The sequence below is a fragment of the Acromyrmex echinatior genome, chromosome 4 (assembly GCF_024713525.1).
Source record: "Acromyrmex echinatior isolate Ae372 chromosome 4, ASM2471352v2, whole genome shotgun sequence".
In the NCBI taxonomy this organism is placed as follows: domain Eukaryota; kingdom Metazoa; phylum Arthropoda; class Insecta; order Hymenoptera; family Formicidae; genus Acromyrmex; species Acromyrmex echinatior.
The window spans coordinates 2414412-2441489 of record NC_141855.1 but is presented as its reverse complement, the minus strand read 5'-3'; the positions used below and the strand labels follow the sequence as shown (position 1 = coordinate 2441489).

The window sequence follows — 27078 nt, the reverse complement described above, 5'->3', positions numbered from 1 at the left end:
ACAGGACACGCACACGATAAGAGCTTCTCCAAAGACAAAGAGGGAACATACTACCTAAAGGCCGGTGATGACCAGCCTTTTGCAGTCTTGCTTGCGCTACTTGTGTATCCGTGATTGGTGCTGTGGTATGATACACTGCTGCTGCCATTGCTGGATGCTGCCTGCTGCCACTCACCGTTGCGGACGGCGATGCCACTTGCTCTTGTAGATTCTGTTGTATTTGTTTGTGGATGTATGCCGGCTCGCCCTCGATAACTGTCAGGGACGGATAGAACGGTAAGGTACCGTGCAGCATCTGACCGGTGAGCGGCATACCGAGACGCGCCGTGAATGCAGCTCGCACTTCCGCTTCTGAGACCGGCGCCAATTTCGTCCCACTCTGAGAAACAAAAAACAACCCGATACGTCCAAATACTTGATCATCCAAATACTTGAAAAGATTTTTCATATCTTATCATTATCTTGTATCTTTGTTGGAATGAATAATTTCATCCGAGTTTAATTCATGTTTAAATTAGTTTGTATAGAGTTTTTAGGATTAGTTCATTGCTATCTAGAGTTATTTAAAAGGTCGCAAACAGAAGACTGTGATGTTTCATCTAACAATGGTCCGATCTTCCTCTTTTTCCGGCGGTCATGGTGAGTTCATCGCAGGCCGATAATTGCTAGATTTTAGATCATAATATAGAAAGTAACAATAAAAGTAATTTAAAATTTGTTACCGTTATCAATAAAATTTAACTATATTACTGTTAGTTGTACAAAAAAGGTAACATCGTTACTAGTTAACTTTTAAGTAACAATAACTTTTGAAAATTTATTTTTGAAAATCAGTAACTATAGTTACTTTTAAAAAGTAATTTTCTATTTCCTGTATTTAACATACATTTTATTATATAATTAAATATATATTTAAAAGAAAACTATAAAATTTAAATTGTCATGTTCGTATAACTAAAAAAGCGCGAGTCGTAATTAGAAAGATAGTTTCTGATGAAAAATATGCTTACTGATGAACTCGACGGTACATGGGGTCTACCTAACGAGATGTTAGGCATGGACGGTGAACTGAAAAGCGAAAGATCCGAAAAGCTGCCTTGTTGACTACTGCTAGTGAGACGTCCTCCATATGCTGAATTTTCACCTTCCTGTAATAAATCAGAAATATCTCGTAATAAATTTTTATAACACTGAAAGGTGACAACATAATATAGTATTGTTGAAGCTTACTTCCTGTATCGCTGTATTGCTTCCAGCAGTGGGACTGGCTTGAGAATTATTGACAGTCGGAGGAGAATTAGGCCCAGACTCAGGATTGCTGCCAGAATCTAAAAAATATACAAGTAGTACGCCGAGACTTCCGAGAAAGATAGGCCGAGGAATAGTGTCGCCTCGTTACGCAATAAAAATATATGTGAAATAAATGAATGATCATGCGCACGGAAATTGCATGCGAAATTGCATTTTTAACGCGCGAACAAAGAGGAAAGACGTATGACTTGATAATCCTCCGAAAATAAACCAACTCTCCATACACGTCGCGTGCCATATATATTTATATATATACACACATACATTAAATTTCGACTGTGATGATCCACAAAAAATTTTACGGTCCAAATTATCATAATCTGTTCAAAGTATGTCTAAAAGTGACTTTTTAAACCTGTCGATCCGTTATTTGGAGAGCGATTTAAATATTCCTGGACAGCGTTAATTTACATATGTTAATTGGAGAGTATTTTCGCTCATGCTGTTACAGGAGAGTAACAAACATCAAAAGAACTCAACAGTCAATTAATTGAACACTCGAGATGCGGTGAGAGACAGAAAGAGTAAGAGAGAAAAACAGACATGTATATGTAGTAACATTGGCGAATGTTATGTAGAGAAAAAGAAAATACTTTGTAGAGTATTGTCTGAAGGTTTTTAAAAGAAATTAATTAATTCTTTAGCGCAATTTTATTGATTCATTCGATGTAAATAAGTTTTTTAAAGAATGCTGTTAAATTAAGTGATACGTTTTGGAGATGTTACAAAAAGTGTCATTTTTTATTATTTTTAATATGTCTCGAAAACAACACAAAATACGAAAAAAAACTTCGAAAGAACTATTTTGTAGGAAATTAAATTACCTATCAATTTGATACATAGAAAATTTTTTCAATTTCTTACTATTTTTTTCTTCCATTTTCTTCTTCTATTTGAGATTTATGATATCAGAAAAAAAACTTTTAATGTTAAATATATTTGCTTTAATTGATAATTGCAATAAAAGAAAGTTTCAATAACATAAAATTAAAATAAATCCAAAATATTGCAAAACTGACTGAAAGTCGGCTTGATTGAAGTCCAACTTGCGTTAACGATATCTCGGTCACCATTGATCAAAAACTTGTTTAAGCTCACATTTTTTTCGTTGTAATGTTTACTTTTTTTTCTCTCTAATAACGATAAAAGCATTTGGACTAATAGAAAAGTGAAATCTCTAAGAAAGTGAAAAAATACAGCTATTCTTGGAAAAAAAGGGAAAACATTTCACTTTTTCAAGGGTGATTGTATTTTCATTTTCCTGGAGTGAGATTTCATCGCAAGAAATTTAGAATAGACAATAGCCTAATATAGCCTCTCTTGAATAAAGATCGCGCGTACATTGTGTGTATGTGTGTGTGTGTGTGTGTGTATGTGTGTGTGAGAGAAAGAAAGGAACGTACTTGCTAATAACGATTTCCGCTTGAGATGCGACGCCAGGCGGTCCTTCCGGCGTGCCATCAGAGGTGAATTTCTCGACGCAGCCATGTTCCTTTCCACGCGTTGTTTTAGTCGCACTTTCAGCAAGTTCGGCTCCGAAGCTGGCCAATTTTTCAGCCGGTTGTTAGTTGGTCATTGTCATACCGAAGAAAGGGGCGGGGAAGGAAAAGATAGACGGATGGAAGACAAGAAACGCGATGCGAGATGATCCCATATCACATTCGCATTCACGTTCGCTCGCTCGTATTATCGGTTTACCGGCATGCACGTCACGAAAGAAAATCGCGTATGAGATTCTATAGAGATTTCCTTGTGATATTCGCGCCTGTATAAAGAGCGAATAATTAATAACACGCACGATTTGTAAGATAACCGGACCCTATATGATCTAGTATCTAATATGGTCTACTCGCTGTTTATGATTAATTACACGATGAATTCAACAGACAGCACTAATATTACATTTGTCTGTTTTTGTCATATAATACATTTTTCAAGCCTATTGATTAGCTATAAGATAAAAAGATCCAAAAAATCCCTATCTTATAGCCAATTAACACGTTTAAAAATTCATCGTATGACATATATAATATTAGTCGAAATCGTCCTGTCGGTCTGACATTGCATCAATTTATTATTCATTTTATTAATTTTGTTACTTTCAGTAAAGCAAAATGCAGAACGTTATAACTATGATATATAATATGTAGATAAGTATATAATTGCCATCTAAAGAAAAAATCCCAGACTACAGAAATATCTCGAAATCAAAGCATTTTTTGAGAAAAATGTTTTATACAAAAATTATAGTTTAAAACACAATTATAGTTTGCTTAGTTGCTCTCCCCTCCCCCCTACTTAACCAAAGCGTATTCAGAACGCGCTTACAACGATGTTAGCACGCTAACATGCTATAATTTACATTACATATACTATAGAATTTTAGAGATAAAAGCGCGTTCTGAATACAAATCTTAATGAATAAATAATATAATAATGAGCTCTCAACATCCAAAAAAAAAAATTTTGCGCTCATTTCGTTTAGCTAAAAAAAAAATTTTGTGGAAGGCTGAGTAGGTTGTCAGTCAACCTCTCCACGTGTTAATACAACCGATTTGGAAAATTAAATACACAGAATTTATGCTCTTTCATATTCACATATTTTCAATTTTTGCGCTGCATCCCTTAAGGTACTTTCCTCTTAAAGCAAACAGCCATATTATGGCTAGCATATAATATGTCAGCTAGGTAGATGTATGTTTAAAATATATGCGATCTATTTATTAATCTAATCAATTTAACTTTGGATAGCGTCGTCAAGATCAAGTCAAGATCACAAAAATCAATGACCTTGACGACACCACTCAAGCTTAACTTAAACTGATCAAATCAATAAATGAAATCATTTTAAACTATACAACTTTTGTATGAAACATTTTGCTCAAAAATTCTTCGTTTTCAAAGTGTTTTACCAGTCCGAGACTTCTTCTTCACCTTATATATTTTGGATGGACAATTATAAACCTATGTGGACTTTCGCTTTGCGTTGAAAAGTGTTTGCATAGATATAGAAAAGATGAATATTCACAGAAACTGAGGATTTACCTATTACTTAAGTCAAATAATGAAATGCAACGTGTCCGACTTGCTATGTGCATGTCGGCGTTATCGATATATAATCCGATCGAGCGAATTTTATTGAGGAAAATCATTGCTTTTCTTTATATTCTCGGATAAAGAAATGATCAAAAAAGCAAACATCGCGTCGACACGTAAGCTTGTTTTCTGAGATTCAACTCGTTTCTCGAACATTGAAACACCATGCTTTAGTAGACATTCTATTGGCACACAAACTGCTTGTACGAAATATGCATAAGTTAATTCAGACATCTCGAGACAATTACCTGTCTTTCTAAGCGGGAAATCATCGCCAAACTTCTGCAGCATCTGTGGCATCTGATATGGATGAGCCGCATTCGTGGTGCTCGATGATTCTGACTGCGGTTGTAACCTAGATAAAAAAAAGTTCGAGACATTATTCATAACGTACTATCAAGAGTTAGATAAAGAATAGATAAAAGAGTAAAATATGTTGAAAAGATGCGTCGTTCTAAGACATTAAAATTCTTTCAAAATACTCAGTTTTTCGTACTATGCATTGAAACTTCATATGTATATTGAAAAAAATCTATTATTAAGAAATTGTAAATAAAAAAATAAATAAATTAGGGCAGGAATTACACGCACGCACGCAATGTATATATGTTGTGCATTTTACCAGTTTCTATATCCGGGTGTGCCGGGTACTGCTCCGTTCGCCGCGGCAGCTGCCTCCCTTTGCTTTTTATTCACCAGAAAACTCTGTAATCGTAAGAGCTTCGTAAACAGAAAATTATAGGATTTGCGTAAAATTTAAAGCGCGTGCTATTTACATACAAATTTGGAAAATCGATATTTCATCTCCGACTGGACAGACGAGAGATCGTAAATGACTAAATGTTATTCTCAGCTAATCAAAACTTTCCTTCACAAGGAGATGGCAAAAATTGTAAAATGTCAAATGATATGAACCATAGTTCGTTCGAAAGGAGAGAATTAACTACGTGTATTAACATTGTAAAAGGATTTGGATGGATGGGCTTTTGATTCTGAGAAAAAATTGCAGAGTTAAAATTGGACAACCAATCAGTTATACGATAAGTATTAGTTATTACATTATAGTAACAATTATAAAAAAAAAAGTAACATTGTTACCAAAAAACTCTGTTACAAAAAAAAGTAACTTGTAACGGTAAAATAATTATTTACTTTTATTCCTTGGGTTCATTCCATTTGATATTTTAAAATATTGTAGAAAAGTGTATATAGAACTTCTGAGACTTAAGGATAATACTGTGAATATGCAAAATTTAAGAGATAAGAGTTAATCCTTGCTAAAAATTTATGATCTAACATTCCTTGTACTGAAAAATTAAAAAAAAATGTATCATGTCTATAACAAAGGAAAAAATCCAAATTTACATGAAGGCGTTCCTTGACTTCTGTGGATGCATTCGCGCTATGATCATGCTTGTCTTTCTTTCTGAGAGCCTCGAGTCTTTCTTTCTCTCGCCTTTGTTCCTCCAACTGCTTCTGCTGTTCCCAGAGCTGCGGCAGAAATAAATTATTTCTTGTAAATTCATCCTTTTTTAACAACCTATTATATCTTTAATGTGCGCTAAGATCATTTTTCTGCATAAGAAAGATGACTAGCAAATCACTATAATAATATCGAAGTACAAATAAATCTATAAGACTAGATTTACCTTTAATTGATGCATCTGTTGCTCATGCAGTTCAGCCAATTGTCGTTCCTGGGCATGATACTGTTGCCGGAGAATCTGCTGCTGAAGTTGATGATGCTGCTGTAGCTGGAACCAAATCCAGATATCTCAAGGATAATGCAACATCTTTAGCTAAAAACTAAAATGTCAAAAAGTATCTGAAGGATATAAAATAATTAATTTGCAAGTAAAACATAATCGACAAGTCGTTTGCTAACTATACATTTCTTTTTTTAACTGAAATCGTTACAAATCATTCCTGTTTGCGATATAATTTTTTTCTATATTAGTATATTAATTTATAGTCAGGCACTTATTTTTTCGATTTGCTAATGGTGAAAAATAAAGGAGTTTCCTATAATAGGTAAAAAAAAAAAAAAAGGAACAAATAGAGATGCAAATTTATGTATAGAGCTTTCCAATATGTTACCGAATAAAAGCTATTGTCGCACGCGTCCAGTGGAAATGCGAAAGTATGCACAGCGGTGCCAGTGCAAAGTTTCATGCCAACATGGTACGTATCCGACACTCTGTTTTAATCTAATTTACCGTGTCTCTCGAATGTTTTTCGTTTGTCATTCGTCGCACGTGGGCGACTTTGAGTCGCCTTTTCTCAGAAGGAAATGCGTAGGTTGCTGACACAGAGAATAAAGCGATTTCGTCCAATTGGTTACGTTTGCGAATAAATGCTGTCACGCGATTCCTATGCAAGCGTTGCACTTTTAGCAAGCAAGTATTAAAAAATCAAACGCGGTATCGTCCGATTTGAAATCAGAGAAGTTGCTACTTAATTCTAAAATTAATGGGTAAGACAAGATTCTAGAATTTTGTCTCGCTTGTAATCGTTTTACTTTTCTGATTGACATTCTCTGAAGCTAACTGAGATTTTTTAGTTTTAAGAGGGTCAATTATCTCTTTAGATAAATACTTGGTACGAATTTTATATAAATTTCACGTTATTAAATCTTTCTTAGGCTGGTATTCATAGTCGGATCTATTTAAGACTATCTTAAGTACACTCTTAAGCTGTCATGAACCGATCAGAGAGCCGTATTAGTTTTCTATGTATTATATCTACGACGGTCTTAAAATAAGAACAGATTATGAATACCGCCCTTAGTCTATAAATAACTGCTTATTTGTGATTAAAAAGAAGAAACTACTTCTGGCGAATTTTATTGAAAGAATTTGTATAAAATTTTGTCTTCGGAATGAAATTTTGTGTTTCAGTAATGAGTGCATGTCAAAAATAAGAATAAAGAATTATGGATTCTCAAGTTTTAAAAAAACGATAAAAGATGGGCTAATGAGAGTATCAAGAATAAGAATTTTTAAATAATATAAAATATTCAAAAAAGACAGAGAATGTCGAAGGAGGATTGCTCTACGAGACCTTTCATTTCAACAGATGAATAACACGACAGAGAAATTAAAGATTTAGTGCTCAGTAATCGATGACTCAGTGATTGACAATTTGAGACATGATTAAACGTGTTGGATTATTTGATTCATGCCAATTGATTTTGAAAAACAATTTAAGCGTTAGACTCATATCTCGCATTGTTGCAAAAATGTTGATTTTTTTTTATTTGATTTTATGGCTAAAAATTCAATGAATATTATTGCACAAGCTCCGTTTTGAATCAATAAATACGGTTATAAAAGAGAATTTGTCGCACGTTCTAAATGACTATATCTGAAATCGACTGTAAAAAGTGCTTCGAAGATTGGAAAAAAAGCTCGTATGAACAAACGTATTGCAGTGGAAGGGTATCATTTTAAAAGAGATGAAATAAATTTAGATTAATCTAAATTTATAGTTTGCGTTTTATTATATCAGTCCCGGTACATTTAATCACAGTAGTGTTTAGTTAATATTAAACCAATACTGTGCTATCTATACAATGTTAATTTTCTTATTTTATATATTATATATTCGCTCACAAAAAAAACAGGGCACTTTAATGTTATTCTCTTTTTATAAGCAAGTATATTTATAAAAAAGCTATTCGTTTTTATTTCTAGGCAGAATCTAATTACAAAGTACTGCAGTTTCAATATATCACATATACGGGATATATTTACTTCCGGGCAAATTATCCGCAACGTTAAACCTGACCTTCGCAGAAATATCGATGTCTTTGAACTTAATTGCGATGCAACTAAAGTGTGCATGATGTGCATGATCAATCAAATTCAATCGAAACTCAGCTAGGCTGTGTAATCTTAACTTCGCTATGTATTGCGCATAAATTTTTGTAATAGTTATTTACAGTTGTAATTTGTATTTTAATAATATTCGCAAGAAAGATATGAAATATACAAATAATATTATGCAGTACGATACCAGCTAGTACTTAATAAACTATTAAGGAGATATTGAAACGATGGCCGAACTTGATTGTCAATAATATAGACTTTGTAATTCCAAACTCATTTTTTTATGTTATCGTTTTGTCTTACTCAAATGCATACATCTATTCTCCTTATCTTACATATTTGCAACGCCATCTCTTGCAAAATTCGTCACTACTAGATATAATTACTGTTCAGTTTATCATTCTCAGTCTTCGCTAAGCATACATATATACGTAATTTGCAAATCAATATAAATCTTTTTTTTTTCAAGCTTTCAATCTTAATTCCATTAACTCAGTACTGTTTTACGTAATTCAACAGTGGTGCAATGTCATTTTGTCCATACAAGTTATAGAACTTTTGTATTAAAAAAACGTCAGGTGACTTTTTTCGATTTTAGAATAAAATTTACTTCCTAATTTTAGGCCTTCAATTCTATGAAAGGATTTAATCTTCCGTAAAGAATTTTTCCGTTCAATCTATTCGGAGATTTTTATATGACTGTAATGTATCAATAATTTTGTTATTTCAGCGTCTTCTTAATTCTGTTTTTCTTTCAAAAGTAATAAATATTACAGTTTATTTTCTGTTATCCTACATTACACGTTTTCAGAAGAATATCCAAAGATCTTGCTCTTCATTTTAACCGATTTTACTATGAAGAATTTGTTATTCATTTTTTTTATGTTAACATAATTTTTTTCAATCATGAAATATTATATTGCGAATTTTTTTCCGTTATATTTAATTAATCATATAATAATGTACAGCGTAATGTTACAAAAATATATTAATTTTTTTACGAATACATTTCATAAAAAGTAAAAAATACTTTTGTAAAAAAATTATTTTTCTTCGACATGCTCAATACTCTTTATTCAATACTTTCAATTGTTAAATTGTTCATTTAACGAACAATTTTCTTATCTTGTTACACAACAGTTCCACAGAAATTTCAAAGAATTCGATATTTTACCGAAGAATTCAGTGAGTTCTGTGTTACGTGCATCTTACATAAATGCATCGTACGTTACCTCGAGTATCTTCTGCTGCAGTGCGTGTTGACCATGTATGTTGGTAGTATCGGCAGCTGCAGTGTGATAAGTGCCGGAAGTCAAGGTAGCCGTGGCCGCGCTTCCTCCGCCACCGGCGCCCAAATCTCGCGGTCGCGGCATCGGAGAGCCCGGCGTGTCTCTGGCCATCTCTATGCACATGTAACAATAATAATATACGTCCAATAATATGCCTCGGTGAATCTCGCCGTTGTCACTATCACAATGTTGGATGACCATTGATGATCTTTAGATTTTTGCGCGCAGATGTCGATTAAACGCATTCGCCCATTACATGTAAATTATTATAGTTCGTTTTTTTAAACCTCTTATTGTTAGTCTTTTATCTTTTATCTTTTATGAATGTGATTAAAGATGAATGTCACAACTTCAAGGGGATAACACTATTGCTGTAATATTTTGCTCATTAATATATTATATTTTGTTCCTATATGTAAAATTTTAAATGGCTTTACCCATAACGGTTTCAAAAAAATCGTATAAAATTATGTTTAATCTTAAAACGTACTTTTATGCAAAATTAAGTCTATTATTAATTAAAATATTTTAAATTAATAATTGACGGTCAAGGTCATGGCCTTGAATAATCTTCGGAAGGTCCGTTAGTTTTTAGTCCACGCTTATTATTCGTTCAAAATTTATATTTACGAATAAAGTTGGCAATATAAATGTGTATATATTTAATCATATAATTTAAATTATAATTATCATAAATAACTCAATAATTCCACTTCCTCTCCTGCTACAGGGCATTCAGCTTTCTATGAAAAGCGAGGTCCACTCCACCTCCCCTCCTCTACCTAGGGATGAACCTAGGGGCGAACTAAAACCTTCCAAGGATCACTCAGGGCCATGACCTTGACAATATATGTCAAGATCAACGGAAGAGAGTCCGGTATTTTCAACATTTACCTTAATTCTTTCCAAACTAGTTAAAATATAAAATTAGAAATAAAACTGTTATAAATAAATCAACTAAATATAAATCAACTAACAAGTGGAAATTACTTCAATCAAAGTTAGATATTAAGACTAATACATAAATAAGTGGTATAAATCAATTTCTTATATATGTATTGTAAATAAATTATCTCAGAAATATGATTGCGCGCTGATTATTTTGTACTTTCAATACAATCAATCTGAAATACTAATAATCCTTCTAAATTTAATTAGATCGTTGATTTGATGCTATTAACATTTTAAAATCTGTAAAAACTCTCATGAAAAATATTACTTTGGCCAGGATTTAAACTCGGATCTTCCATACGGACAGCTCCTCACTGTTAAGATTATATCAAAGTCTTGGCAATATTTTTCGCAATAACTAATATATATATAGAGAGAGCATATTAAAAGGCAGCGTGTATAAGCAATATTAAGATTAAGGACAATAGCTAATAATTTGTTTAGACATGAATAACAAATTGAAAATTAAATATGACAGTACGTTAAAAAATTATCCCGTAATTTAACAACAATTATTTGATTATCTTGAAATTTATCAAATGATGGTCATTTGACTAGATAAGTGCTATGATATACCTTTAAATTGATAACAAGTTGATTTCTCACTCGACAAATTAATTTGAAACTGAATTTGATTTTAAAAACAATGATTTTAGACGCGAAATAAATACTGTGCGACATTTTATCTAAAATATACGACTATAATTTACGTGGGAAAGAAGGCATTCATTGTGATCAATAGAGATTAGAAGTCATAACTGGTATTAAACTCAATCTCACTTCAAAACATTCCCGTCGCATTCTTTTCATTACCATCGCTGAAAAATCATTCGCAATCTCACTTCCTGTCATTTAACAATAAGTGTTGTTTCGCTCGTATTGATACTAATAAAGAACATGCCGCCATATTACAACTCGCATCTATCGAACATATAAAACCAATCGAAAAAAGGAAATCGCTCACACACATCCATATATTTTAATATATCTCATTTTAAATTTAATACTCAAGGCAAACCTATTTTTAAAAAGTCATCAAGATAAGAAATATTGAGGAAGATGGAGATTCTCAATGTTGAAAGAAATTCAAGTTTTTTTATACCGCTTATTTTTAACTCATTACTCGTTACTTTTCAAAACGTTCAAGTTTCTTGGAAACATACAATTATACCAATCGCACCTTGCGTGTGGCAGCTATTTTTTTCTGTTTCTTTTATCGGGTATATTTGGAAGGTTAATTTCGAAATGACCTAGCGGAGACGTGAGAAAGTGCGTTCCCACGCAAGAACTTGGCCCTTCCTCTCTTCTTGGATCCTCTCATTGCGTCCGGTTTGAATGATGTCTGAAAGATGTCTGACGGACACCGTGTATTTTTCCTTTCGCTGCGTCGTTCTCTCGCGATATCTTAGGACGAAGAACATCGTAAAATTTAACGTGAATCGACGCGCGTGTTGCCGTAACGATGTTTATCGCTTTGATATTCGCTCGCGGCGCGATAGCGCGGCTATTTTTAGCATTTATTACGCACGCGTACGCGCCACACAAGCGACCACTTATCGCTCACTCATTTGCGACTTTTCTATTTTTTCTCTTTCCATTTTATATTCCAACTTTTTCAACTTTTATCTCCTCATCGTCACGCCCAAGTTTAAGGATTTGCAGAATCAGAGAACATTCGAAATCTCCGATCCGAAATGGAAGGAAGGAGGAAAACCAGTAATCACTTGTACCTAATCACTCCGTTCGAGGCATCTTTTATCGCTAGAGATCCAAGTTCAAACTCGGTCACACACCGCTACGTAATTATTGTAAATTATATTGCCAATATATTCGTAAATATTATATGTTGCAAAAATAAAATAAAAAAAGAAACAGCGTTTGGCAAGAAATTTTTTATTCCGGTTATGATAAACTAAAAGCTACTGGTTCACTTCAATCACTGATCGCTCTTCGCACTTTTGATCTGAAATTCTAAAATTGTTGCTCTATATTGTCGCAATAATTTATTGTGTCGCTCCGCATCGATCATGATCGTTCAGCATAAGTCTTTATTAAGTGCTCTCCTCGTTGAAATTCGTACGATCGCAACTTTGGAATTTAATTCACAGGTGGGATACGACGACGACGACGACGACGACGACGACGACGACGACGACGACGACGACGACGACGACTACGACGACGACTACGACTACGACTACGACTACGACTACGACTACGACTACGACTACGACTACGACGACGACGACGACGACGACGACGACGACGACACGCGACGGTGCGGAGGCGGCGGCGATAGCGGCGGCGACGCGGCGGAGGTGTGAGCGCGCGCGTGCAGGAAACGACGGCGGAGAGACGAAGAGAAGAAGAGGAGCTTTATATACGCTGCTTGGCACGGCAAAAGCAACGATCAGCGCTAAATTTAACTCGCACTGGAAGCGATTACGCGAGCCTGGGAGTGAAGCTGAGGTGAGACAAAGAGGGAGGAGACTATGACACGAGACCGACCGGAGGGGAACCGGAGCGAGAAGAGAACGCGAAATTACCTGCTTGATAGATGGATCACGACTGAACGATCGCGACCACGAGCGATTCTGATAATTCCTCATCATTCGCGATGGGAGATGATGCAACGCGCGTCCCGCGGCGAGGCGCATCGAAGCGGGGAACCGCGGATATTGGCCAATCATCAGTGACTTGTTCTTGGCCGCTCGTTCACGTGCTCGCCACTCGACTCTACATCGATGTGAGCAACGAGAAAACCTGTTGCGAGTAACGAGTAAATTAAGCCCTAAATAGAAAAACTCTGCTCGAGTGTATTCGTATTTGGTAATACGAATGTTAACTTGCCGCTGAACAAGCGCAATCAGTGATGTAAATGACTGTAGGTGATAATAAATGAGATTTCTTATTACGTTTGTACTTCCGCATTTTTTACGGGATCATCACCGGAACTAAATTAAATCTCATTTATGATGATCTCTGAGATTCTCATTCACAAACAGCTTCTACTCATATTCGAATGACGATCGTTAAAAGTTTTTAAATTTTTCTCCTCTTTATTTAGGGTCTATCTATTATTCAATCTTGAATAATAATATTGTAAGAAATTGCTTTTTCTGTTTTTATACAAAGGCTGTATAATATAAACCTATATAATATAAGCAGAAGTTTAAAAGTTAAAGGCTAAGGGCTAAAGATTAATGGATACAAAACGTAAATGCTTGATACCCATTTAAAATTTGATTTCTACTTCCTCTAAAAATGTCTATCGAGTCAATATATAAAGTCAATTAAACTTTTCAATAAAACTTTTGTGTGAAAGATAAAAATTTTGAAATCGCGAATATATTTCAAAATATCGTTTTTAATATCTATTCAAAATTCAATTATTAACTTTTATTGAAACATGCATTCCTCTCCTACGCTGTTATATAAATCTGCTATCACGTATCTTTTAACAATAATATGCATGACAAAGCTAATTATATCACAAAGGTAAAAAAGAAGATTAGAGATAATCTTTTCTTCAATATATGACTTTGTAAGTCAATATAATTGACCAATTTTTCATATCAAATCAAATTCAAAAGTCCATTTCTTTAAATTTTAGTTATGGCACCAAATTCTCTATCAGTACAAAATTATCATTAATGGTACAATTTAATGCAAAATAAGTTATACTAAAAATTCTGATAAGTCCGATTTGATTCTGCTAGCTTTATAGCACTCAAACGTTCTTCGGTTTGTTGTGACTTTTTCCAAAATAAAGACAAATCTCTATAAAAATTTTTTTTTTTATAAATAAACCAAACCTACGCCTATTAAGCGCACGCGTGCGTAATAATCGTCACAGTGTAACTGCACAGCACCATGCAGATGCGTCCTCATTTGAGGCTTATATTGCTCGCACGCGTAAGTGCTGCACGTGCATGTGCAGGCGATATGAGGCTCATGCGAGTGTTCCAATTGTGATTCGTATCGCCTGCACATATAAATGCTGTATGTGTGTGAGCGCGCGATATAAATCTTACCTGAACTATTTTAAAATGTGTATTTCATTTACTTGGTGATATCTAAAAAAAAGTGTTACACTTTCATCTTGGAGTCCTTGCGGCTCTTTCTTTCTCTCTCACTTAAATTATTATTTTATTAGAATACAACTGAAGGCTCTCTCTTTTAATACTTTTAATACTGCGCCTCTTTTCTTCTATTCTGTGTGGTCTTTTGATCTAAATTCGAGAAATTTAACTCGCTACGTCCCTCTGGTGGTGATGTCGCGTACTGCTCGATGATGTATGCGAATTTTCTGTTCGGAATAGATTACACATTGTATTTCTTAACTGATTTGAATGTTTCTGTAACAGAAATACTCGGAAATAAATTCTAAAGAGAATTGTAAGAGTCGATTTTGAAGTCTTCTTCAAAGATAAGTTCCTCAAAGATAGTTCAAATAAATTGATTGATCTCGCAGGGAATAATACACGATCACTTCTACTGATCTATTCATTTGGGAACATTCTGTCGTCTATCTCTCCAGAAAACGTGAAAGAATGAAAAATATTATTTGTAAAATAACAATTCAAGAGTTAGAAAAAGAAAGTCCAAGCAAAGTTTTCACGAAAGCTATAGACATGTTTAGATTAACATGATGAACATTTTGAACATCTATTGCAATAATAAGAAAAATGTTTAGAACTTATAGAGACTGACTTATATCTCGAAAATAGTTAAAATTTTCTAAAAAAATATTCTTATACAAAGATATTCAGCTCATTGAGTACTATCGATAAAATGATTCAAAAATACCTCTTCTAATTAAAACATTTTTTTGATAGTAAAAAATCAAGGAAATTTAAGATTACTCAAGATCATCTAAGTATGTCTCATTACACTTATTCTACAATTTTGATAATAGGTATTTTCTCCTTATTTTAGGTATTTATAATCCTTTTTTCAAGAAAAATGGGAACTTTTTATTAAACTCACCCTATATATATAATATATATATATATATATATATATGTATATGTGTATATGTAATAAATAGCAAAGATGCTCACCCTTTTGAGGCAGATGCGTGAAAGCGGATGTAATTTCAACGCTTCTATAGCCCACGTCTTCTGAAACAAATTACAAGCATTTTATAAAATCGATGATTATATACAAAGAGGACAGTTTTAGCTTATTGTCTCTTCAAATCTATACTAATTGCAACATAAATGTTGCAATTCACGCAAGAAGCGCGAATATAAAGAAATTATTGCATGTCGATTGACGTCAGTTTATTCAAAACATAGAAAAAGATGTTCTGGACTGGAATAAACTATTGTAAACTACTATGTCACAATTGATAATATTATCGCCATCGCATAATCCTATTATGACTGATCGGATTATTCCCGAGCGTAAATTCCTGCAATTTTTTTGCACTTTTTTTAATCTCATCTTTCGTATGCACCGATAATAAAATAAAAAGTCGGATCTTGACAATTTTATTTGTATTCGATAAGAATGAGACTATATCTCCTTTTTATACGTATATTTAAAATAATACCTGCAAACAAAATTTCAATCTTTTTGTTTAGATTTTGTAAAACTAAGTAAGTTTTAAATGTTACTTTTGAAATGGATAAAAAAGTATTTTCACAGATATAAAATATTTGCTTTTTCTTTTAACAAAATAATTTTCCTATATAATTTCTTATATAATAATCCTAATTTTTTACATTCTCTGTAACAGTGAAAATTAAAATAAACAAAAAAGTAAATTTCAACAAAGAGAACACACATGTTTTATAAAAAAATTGCTTCGATCAAATTGACAAACTGAAATATGTTTTAGTTTAATTTTTAAGTGGTAGCTGATCAAAAAGTTTTCTCAGATAAAAAATCCTAAAATCAACAACATAAAAAATGTGATGATTTGAAGTGATCGCGTTATTAGAATATAAGAAATGTCTTTTTAATTCATAGATTAAGATATTCTGTAAATTTGAATCAGTGGATAATCACCCAGTGGCATATTAATTACCCAGTGGCATACTTAGCACTGATAAGTGAAGTTCAACTAAAAAAGGAAGAATGTTGAATGTTATTATATAACTAAAATACATTAATTCCAATCTTCCAATACCGTATTCATTAAATTTAAGCATTAAAACAAGGTTAGTTAGATCACATAATCAACATTAGCTAGATTAGGGATCTCATAGTTTTAATTCACTGCTTACCAGTTGTATACTTGGCATTGATATTAGTGATTATCTGATTCAGATTTAGAGAGTAATTCTTTAGTAAATCGAGTTATCACAGAAATGTCTAACTTTTTTTACCCTGATAATAGAACAAAACACTAGCAAATTGTGATCAAATTGGCAGCAAACTCGAGCAGATTCCCACAAAACCTATCTGTGTTCGCATTTGGCATAGAACTGCCTATGAAAAACCTATTGACAGACTACGCTAGCAGATTAGTGGCAAAAGCAAAGCAGAGTCTGCTCGATTTCTGCTTCCAATTTGCCGTCAGTTTATGCAGGATTTTGTTCGGTTTCTGCCATCAATCTGCTGGTATAACACGTCTAGCAAGCATTATCATATTTCTGATAGCAGTTTGCTGACTTTGTCAAATAGTACAAATTCTGTGCGCAATTTGTTGCCTTTCTACAATCAAAAATTGTTAACATGCTCTGCTTGAAAACTATTTTCAGGCTTTGTTATTAGTTATGTAATGTCACAAAAAAGTAATAGGAGCCATTCTGCAATGCCCATTCTGAAAAGATATTTATGTAATAAACTTGCATACAATTTAATTCCAAATCAATTAAATTTAACTTCGAAAAGTAAATACAATGTCACCTTGTTTTCATTTGACAAAAATATAACTCTTGATTTACTATCATATATTTCATATTATTTCACGATATACACGTAGTTTTAGTATATTATCCAAATTATGCATACATTGATATTTGTAATTTTATGTGGGCTCTGGTGAAGCATCCCAAATTTTCGAACACACACCACATTTTATTAAAGAACCACATTAAATTAAATATATAAATGTTTAGAAAAAAAATACATATATATATATATAATGTATGCTACTTCTATTTAATGACTCCAAACTTTCTTTGTCGTGTGTGGTGTGTGTCGTGTGTATGTCGTATGTGTGCGTAAGAACGTAATAAGATACACTATCATCTCCTTTTTTCTTTTTTTTTCTTTTTTATCCAAAACGTGCTTATTGTTCATCACACACATACATACATACATACATATATATATATATAAAACTGATTGATCAAAGAATCTATTCTTAACCCTTAAATAGGCGCATGAGGTCAGAGCCACTTCAATAACTAAAAAAATACAGAACGTATTTGTTTCTAACCTTCCCATTTTTAGAAGCTTCCTATGTTAGGACGTCATTTTAACTGTAATAGTAGCTAAGCACGCTGTTGCATCGTGCGCACGTGTTGCTACTCAGGTGAAGCGTGACTTTATGTGCCCAGTTAGTTTTTTTCGTCAGATAAGATTTGTTATTTCTTTCAAAGTTTTGACATTTTATAATAATTTCAGATAACTTATCATAAGAATAATATAATACGTATTATTGAAAATTATTAGATATTTTTTAAGTAAATAGTTGTTTTATGTTTCTTAAATTAGATCAGATAAAATAATTTTAAATATGGAAAAAGGAAAAAGAAGACAAATCAAATCGTATTCAGAGCAAGAAAGTGATGTAGGAAGAATTTCAGACGAAGAGAGAGTAAATAATAATTGTTGTGCTAACATCATAAAGCTAAAGTGATATTGAAGAAGGATCTAATGCAGAAGAGTTAGCAGAAATAGAAGGTCAAATTTCGATTGAAATAAATGAGAATCAAGAAAAAGAAGCAAGCAAAAATTACTTCAAAAGTAGACATAAATAAACATTCTGTTTTGAAGTGGCAAAAAGTTCCATTAACTATAACAGCATCCGATCACATAATATTATTTTGCATATCCCTGATAAGAAACAAGCAGCAAGAAGTGCGCTCTTAGAGTATTTTTCACTTTATTTTTATGAAGAAATATGAAATTTACAAACATTTAATCAATATAAACCACGAATATGTTTAAAGATGTTCTTGTATCAATTCGATACCAGACGATATATCACTCTGACGATCTATCGATCATCGTCGTGATGCTTCTTTTGTTCATCATTCTGATCGAGTCTATGTACCATAATCATAAAGTCACCTGGTCTATTTTCAATCAAAGACCGTAATAGTTCGATGAGTGTCGGTGCAGTCATCGCGATGACCTTAGTGCCGCGTATGCCTCTGACCTATTATTATTGAAAATTAATCACCGTTTTATCGACTTGTTATACCTGAACAGCTTGCATACTTTGCGATTGCGCGGCAAAACAAAGATTGAATAGCGTAAATCATTTTTCAACTGAGGAACAATGAATATCGAAATCTAAGATTAAAACGCGCCATATCGCGCACACGTCTTCAGCAATATCTAAATATTGGTTATACAATAAAAAAATATTTAAAAAAACACTTCATTGTACACACGTGGACAGAAATGCCTATCCATCTGTCGGAGTATCGGAACACATTCAAGATGTGTTTCTCTCTGAATATTAAGATATTTTTTTTAAAGTGTAAATGTTTAAAAATATCGAGCAAGTGAGAATTACTTTTTAAGTTAATAGGTATTAATTTATTAATACTAATATTAATATTAATATTATTAATATGTTAATAACTTATTAATATGTTAATAATCAATATATTAGTATTAACATTAATATATTACTATATTAATATTATATTAATACTATATTATATTAATATTTAAGTTATTATTTATTAATTTATGTTACCGTTTTTCGAATAATTATCAGTCATTATTTATAAATCAGAGAGAAACATGCATCTTAAATATGTTCCAATATTCCAGATGAGTAGACATTTCTGTCCGAATATGTACGCTTTTAATTCGATATTTTTTTATGCAGTTAAATGTAAAGTGATACATATTTACCTTTACTCACTTATTTTTACACAGCCAGCCCCAAATGACTTTCAAATGATCTTGACATTGATTGTAACTCTCAAGGAGGTCAAGGTTATCAGTCTTTTCCGTCGATGGTCATCGAAAAGTTATTAATAAAACAATTTGTATAAATGAAATTTAGTTTAATTTTTAGATGATATATGCCAGACTATTGTTTCACTTGTATTTTGCATAATTCAGTGTTTGTATGCAAATGTTGAGATTATAATAAAACTTAAAATAATAATATTGAAAAGAAAATAGATTGTCATGTAATCAAGTATTATAATAGAATGGCGGATTTCGTTTTGCATGTAAGGTCAAACATTCTTAGGCAGGGGAGGGGAAGTGAGGTAGACCTCGCTTCGTGTAGAAAATCGGTCGCCCTGCCTAGGCGACCGACTTTCCATGCAAAGCGAAATCCACCCCACATCCCCCTACATCTTAAAATCTGTAAAGAACTTATTGCGAAAACCTTCCCTCGTCCATTCCTTACCTCCTCTCTTGTCTAAAGTCATTTGACTTTTCACGTAAAGCGAGGAAATAATTGGTACTTTGATTGTTAATAACTTTTTAACGGATAATTAGCTAACGACTAAAACCTATCGGAGGTCAGCATTATTATGACTGATAACATATGTTAATATAAATGTCATCAGAGTGAGATTCCCTGTTTGAAACTTTTATCATTAAATATAATAAAGAAACTAATTTAAAAATATTTCATAATATATAGCAAAAGCGTTTCCAGTTTCCCTTATCTCCAAGAATACGCGATATATACGCTGTTCTTTTAATTAATAAAATTTTGCTGGCAATTGTATCTACAATGCAGCAATTAGATAGCAGATGCCATATTTACCGTGTTGACAAAACACGAATGACGTAAGGATATGTTACGTGACGTTTTTTAAAAAGATCATTTATCATTCGTCCGTAATTATAGAATAGCTCATGTAATCGGTCATTCAATATGAAATTACGCGATCGGCATTTTCCTTGGGAATAAATTTATTTTTACGTGATTACATCTAATCAAGATGTTTTTACAAAAATGTGTGATGCTTCGAAACTTACAAGAAGAGGCCCTATATGGTCTTCATTGATTTTGATTAAATTTGTAGCGATATTAAAGGTAACTATAAAACGAACATCTATAAAACCATTCCTTCAAATGAATCTTTTAGAAGCAAGATAATAAATAATAATTAAATATAAATCCCCCATATGCGTATCAGAGATATAATTATGACTTTACAGATCGATTTTTTCACTCAATAATTATTTTTAATATTCTTAATAATCATACAAAAAGATTGTTTAATAGAAATCAAGAGGAGGCATAAAAACAGCCTTATTGACCATCCTCCTTTTATCAGTCATTGATCGGACTCAACCCGGCCGCGGCATTGTAATTTAGTGCGCTAACTGCTAAGCCACAGACTTGCTTGTTGTTTAAGTATATCTTTTATTAATAATAGTATGTACAATACTAATATGTATACAAGGTATCTGTTTATAATTTTATTATTCATTTCCCCTGATAGAAATAAATCGCTGAAATCGTTAAAATCATGAAAATGACTGAAATATTGAATACACTTCAGTAAGTAACTACCTTTAATATTCTTTTTTTACTTTTAATATTGAAATACTATGAATTTAAAGATGATTGATTAATAAAAATCAATAAAGAATAATGAAAAATAACAAAAATAATGTAAGTATTATATTTAATATTTAACAATCATTAATAATTAAGGCTAAAATTTGTAAATGTAATCTAAAATAAAATCTATAATATTTTCTAATAACAAAAATAATAATAAATATAATAATAACCCATGAAAAATCTACATTTAAACATTATTTACATTTGAATCGAATATGTATTTATCGAATATATTCTGTTTTCTTTAAAATTTAAAGATTATATAATATAATAATCTTTTATCATCGACTCATATAATTACACTATGGAATATTATTTTGCAACACGAGCATGAATAGTTATTTTCGACGTAGATACTTTTTCCATGTTCTATCACAGTTTCTCCACATATCTATTGTCACAATTATATTATAGACTAATCATAATAAATCATATAGATTAACAATTTTTATCATACTTAATTAAAATTGATTATATTATCTAATTAATTTGTGTATATATTTAAAAGATAAGATCTTTATAACATCTTTAAAACAATTGATTTATATTAAATAATTACTAAGTTAAAAAAAATTTAAGTTTAACTTTGCATTTTTCTGTCACAATTATTCACAGTGACCCTATTCGTTGGAAGCATTACACATTAATGCCAATTGCACGGAAGCAGTGCCGTATACACAATCCCCGTGCGAGTGCATCGGGAATGCATTGAAACTCGTCACAGCGTTTGGTTCTATCGCGATGCATTCTATGGCGGCTCTTTGTACCGAATCCCGGAACTCTACACGGTAGAGCGGCGTCGCGGCGCTCATCGACGGCGTCTCCTGCGCCGTGACGTTGCGAAAACGGACGATAGCAAAGCGCGACATACATTTTTAAAAACGTAGCGCTTGGCCGACACTCGCGTATAGAGTCAATGCATTCACTAGACCGTGCTTTAAACGCCTGCTGTCGCGCGTGAGAAAAGAATAGATACGACATTTCGCAGCTTATGCACTTGCCTCGTGTCATGCTCGATACTTGATACTCGCTCAATCTCTATCCAATACGAACACCGTGGAAAAAAATGCATCTGTGAACCACGCGCGTTCAATAGAAATTCAATCAATCTAATTTTCAATTTATCAATTAAATGATACGTTAAGAAAAATATATATTTACACAGTGTCCCACAACGTGTCCCACAATTCGTGTGACCAAAATTTTAACAACATTATTCCTGATCTAAAAATAAGACTTAAAAATCTTAATACCAAAATGACGAGGCTATAATAGTTTTTAAATTATTAGCGGTTAAAATTAATCACAGATATTTTGTGCGCTCAGGGACGATATATTACACAAACGGTTGCTCTTACGCCTACGTTCATCCCTTATGAGATTGAAGTGATTACGTATACAATTGAAATGTTTTACTTAATCACACTTAAACATAGAAAATAAGTACACATGCGATGTACATAATTATTAACCATATAAAAATACTACAGAAATTATTAAAAATATTTTTTATACTTTCTTAGTAAAAAAAAAAACAGATCTAATAATTCTATCATGATACTATCCTCATTTTACGTCTTTCTCATTAACGGCTGAACTGATGAAAAGTGCGTTCTATTTCATGTATGATGATGCGCATGATGTATCATTTTATTCTTGTTGTTCATATTAAAAGAATATTAAAAGAAGAATATTAAAATGAAATATAAGTTGAAAGTAAAAAGATAAAATGAAGTATAAGTTGAAAGTAATAGGGGGATCTGTTACCCCAAAGTTTTGAGCTCTGCAGAAATTCACATAACTCGTTCACACTGCAAATGAATTCAATTTTTGATTGAAGGTCAAGATCTCAAATTACGTGACGGGACTTCCGCCATTATGGTCACCTTTCTAATTCTGCACCATCATTCCATGTATGCATATATGAGTGAATATACGAAACAAAAGTGAGATTATCTTGAGTTTTATATCGTGTCATAAATGAAAATTACGATCAAATTTTAAGAAATGGAGTAAGCACTATGAGTAATAACGAGTTCCTTATACACGCAATCCATAATAAGTTTGATCATGCAGTCAGAGTTGAACAAGTCGGGTCTCAGCATATACATATATATACAATGTGAAAAATACTATTGATAAAAATATACCAATCAGTTTTTTGTGAAAAATGAATAAATCAAGCAAAAGAAAATGTCACTCGGCTATATCAATTGTTTACTTTAGCCACGCCATCTCAGAAATCGATGAAATTAGGCTCCCTCAATGCGCGCGTGCGTGTACTTATACTAAAGCTAATTCTACAATGTACTTTTTATTTTCTGTTTCTTGCTGTTTGTCTCTTGTCTTATTGACCAAAAAAGCAAGAAACAAACAGAGACAAACAGCAAGAAACAGGAAACAAAGAGCACATTATAGAATTAGCTTAAGAAATGTTGAATATCAATTTAACACAAACTATTTAAACATAACCATATTATGTTATATTAACACTCAAAAATATGTTACAAAATTTAACACAAAAATTTAACAAAGACACTTGAGTGGATTGTTTCCAACATAAATACGAAATGCTCTTTAATGTGTATATATTGACCTATAACCTTCCTAAGCCTATATTCCGTAACTGTTTTACATGCCTATCGACAGTTGTTGGTGTCGTTACGCAAATATTTTATATGGTGAAAAGCTACGCAACGACATCGTGCCCCTGGCAGTTAAAAAAATTATATTTCAGTGTTCAATACTACATGTATTATTTTCATCTTCAATTCTTAAGCGTAACTAATCTACGCAGATTTCAAATTAATCCCGAATTTAATTTTACAGTGAACGGTATAAATATACTTGCTTTTAGAAAATTAAAGCAGAACAAATTTACACAAAATCAATTATTAAATATTAAAAATTATATTTTCTAAAAAACTAATAAATTTTGAATTATTTAAGTAAACAACTAGAACCTGAAGAGAAATCGGTTTGATACTGCTAAGTTCACATTGATACATACCTAGTTGATTCGTGTGGTGCATATTGTATGTGGTAGTACCATAGTCCAGGGCCATATGCCACACTCTAAGTAGTATATATTCACTGAGATATGTAGTATTCACTGCGAAGCACCATCCAGATTTCTTTCAACACTCGCAAACGTAACCGCGATTATCTTTTCGCCACAAGACGTAGATGCACGTTTCCGAAAGATTAATTATTTACAAACATCACTCTTGTCTTATCAGCAAGATTTTCTTCGCGTTTGTCTCTATCGCTCTTTTCACGCATCCAAGAGATGATCTAGAAAGAAAATAAAGAAGAATCATCAATTCATCTGTGACTTATAACAGATCAACGAATATTGTATGTAAGCAAAAGCTTTTGATAATTAATACAGAGCACTAAGATCTGCTTTATTAATTATAATATTATACAATTATGTTTTTTTTTCTATGATTGCTTCGACTGTTTAACATTTAGAAAAAAAGAGAAAGCGATTTTTAAGATATGTACTCTATAGCTTGTATTTATGTTTTTATGATATAAATTCACGTTTCTGGTGTGTGTGTGTGTGTGTGTGTATGTGTGTGAGAGAGAGAAATTCAGTTATTTATTTCTGAAATCCATAGTATATGTAACATGAACTATACGCTAAATGCGTGCTAATATTATTATAACTGTGTTCTGAATACAGGTCTGTATGTCTCTATGCTGACTATGCTCTCTCTAAATGGTTGATATTTTTTGTTTTGTATTCTATTATAAAGAGTCTCCAAAATTATAAAGTTGAGATAACATATTCATGTAATACAATTTGCTTCCTTTTCTTCAAAACAAGAAATTTTATTAATACAATATTTCTGGCAATTTAGTATAAAAATACTTGAATTTATTTAACTGGCACAAAGTGCATGATGATTAAAAATAGCAGACGGAAAAAAAGTTAGAGATAAAAATAAAGTTAAAGATAAAATCTCGAAACTTTCTTAATTTAATCTGCTTGAGATACTTTTTATGGTGCAACAAATGTTTAACATTTTGAATTATTAATTATATAATTCAAATAATTATTAAATAAATTAATTTTTATAATTTTATATAGAATTTACAATCATCAATTAAAATTTATGAATTAACATAAAAGAAAATTTTGCTATTCAGACATCTTTTCTTAAAATTAGTCATTCTTAATTTTTTTCAGTACTACAAAAATATGAACATTCAGCAAATGGCATACTGTAGATAAGTTTACGCGTCTACTGAATCAATATTTACACTATAAATGTGTTCACATATTCATAATAATTAATGAAGTATTAAAATAACAAAAAACTAAAATATGTCACACAAAGTAGAGTATTCCGCATGTCATACATTCATCAAAAGTATTCAGAGACAAAGTCAAATTATGATATATATATATATAATTACACAAATTAAAACAACAAACTTTCTACTGTTTTTTTGTAACTGATTGATTTATGCGAAATATTTATGCCTCTATAAAATTCAATTATTGCTTTATTTTCTTAAATAAAGTACTTTTTAGTAAAGATTTTAAATATTAATATGAGTCAAGTAACATTGTTTTAAAGATTTTTTTAATTCTCTTTACAACTATCTTTTGTTTTAATGAATGAAAATATTCTTGAAAAATTACATTTGAAAGTCCACAATATTAAACAGTGACTCACAATCCTAACACACACAGTCTTCGCAACAGTTTTTACAAGATCTTATAAATTATTAGTCATTCATTAAAAATCATATTGAGGTCAATATGTTTAAATATTTAAACGATAAATATTGTTAACTGTTAGTAATTGTCGCTGTTTCATATAGGGACTTGAACCGAAATTACATTATGGATTAAAATTTCGGCCTAATTATCATTATGGTTCGAGAGGTTGTCCAATTTTCCAGTACAGGTATATAATTACCGCAAAACCGAAACCGAAAAGGACCAAAATTCAAACGAACCCGGTAACCGTTACAGTAAAAAAATTAAAATCAAAAATTTAGCCTTAGATTAAATAATCCGGACCGAAGTTTTATTATATAAAACCAGGGTCCGAGACCCTGGTTTTATATAATATTAGAGATTTGTTCGCGTCTCATGCTTCAACATATTTCAACATGCTCCTACCATAGCTCCTACTCATTCCAACACGCTCGTCGGAGTGAGTAGGAACTATCGTAGGAGCTTATTGAAATATGTTGGAGCATGCGACGCGAACAAACATAATATACGAGTATATCGTAAAAATAGTTCATAATATAAGTTATATTATGCATGGAAGAAAACCTGTGTAATGACAGACGACATAACGATATCGAATTGTCGTTAAGAATAACAGAATCAAGGTACTGAATAGCCTTTGAAAAGTTCTGTAAAAAATCTTAATGAAGAAATTGCATTAAATTAATATTTTCCAAGTTGCGATTATTTTTTTAGGTACTAGTTTTTGGATATTTAATTCTATTTTTTACTTCCTCAATTGAAACTATTTCTAAAATGTATCAAAAGAGACTTGTGTAAAATTTAACCAAAACTCTAATAAAAAAAAGATTTACTTCAAAAATGAAAAGTTAATCCTTCATGTCGCATTTTTATGCCTTCAATTGGCTAGAACTGTTGTCTAAAAACTATCAAAAACTCTGAAACTAAAAAAATTATGTAAAATTTTGAAAAAATTAATTTTTAATAGTTTCAGAGTTTTTTTAATAATGGAGGGTTAGCTTCGCAGAGGTTCAAAAGTCAAGTCTCTAACGGTCTTCCTCGATATGTCCAATAGAACACTACATTCAATACAGAAAGAGTTTACATAAAGTGATTCAGAATAATCATTTGTCCTTGAAACAGTGTATTCTAGGCTTA

General features: G+C 31.9%; 1 protein-coding gene across 9 annotated transcripts in view; it reads right to left on the bottom strand.

The window, feature by feature from the left end:
* The window catches only part of HDAC4 (histone deacetylase 4), an 89754-nt gene that overhangs the window by 12105 nt on the left and 50571 nt on the right, over positions 1-27078 (bottom strand). For 4 of the 9 annotated variants that reach the window (XM_087405851.1, XM_087405850.1, XM_011058453.2 and 1 more), the window contains 11 exons: positions 24217-24500; positions 15538-15597; positions 9467-9636; positions 6057-6161; positions 5773-5898; positions 5030-5112; positions 4656-4762; positions 2715-2852; positions 1231-1328; positions 1011-1148; positions 52-379 (listed from right to left, as the gene is read on the bottom strand). In XM_087405851.1, coding sequence (XP_087261977.1) covers positions 52-379; positions 1011-1148; positions 1231-1328; positions 2715-2852; positions 4656-4762; positions 5030-5112; positions 5773-5898; positions 6057-6161; positions 9467-9636; positions 15538-15597; positions 24217-24271 — 1408 coding nt within the window. In that variant the 5' untranslated portion in view covers positions 24272-24500. Of the gene's footprint in view, positions 1-51; positions 380-1010; positions 1149-1230; positions 1329-2714; positions 2853-4655; positions 4763-5029; positions 5113-5772; positions 5899-6056; positions 6162-9466; positions 9637-13020; positions 14784-15537; positions 15598-24216; positions 24501-27078 lie in introns of those variants that run through there. The other 5 variants (XM_087405854.1, XM_011058454.2, XM_087405856.1 and 2 more) reach the window with 4 other exon arrangements.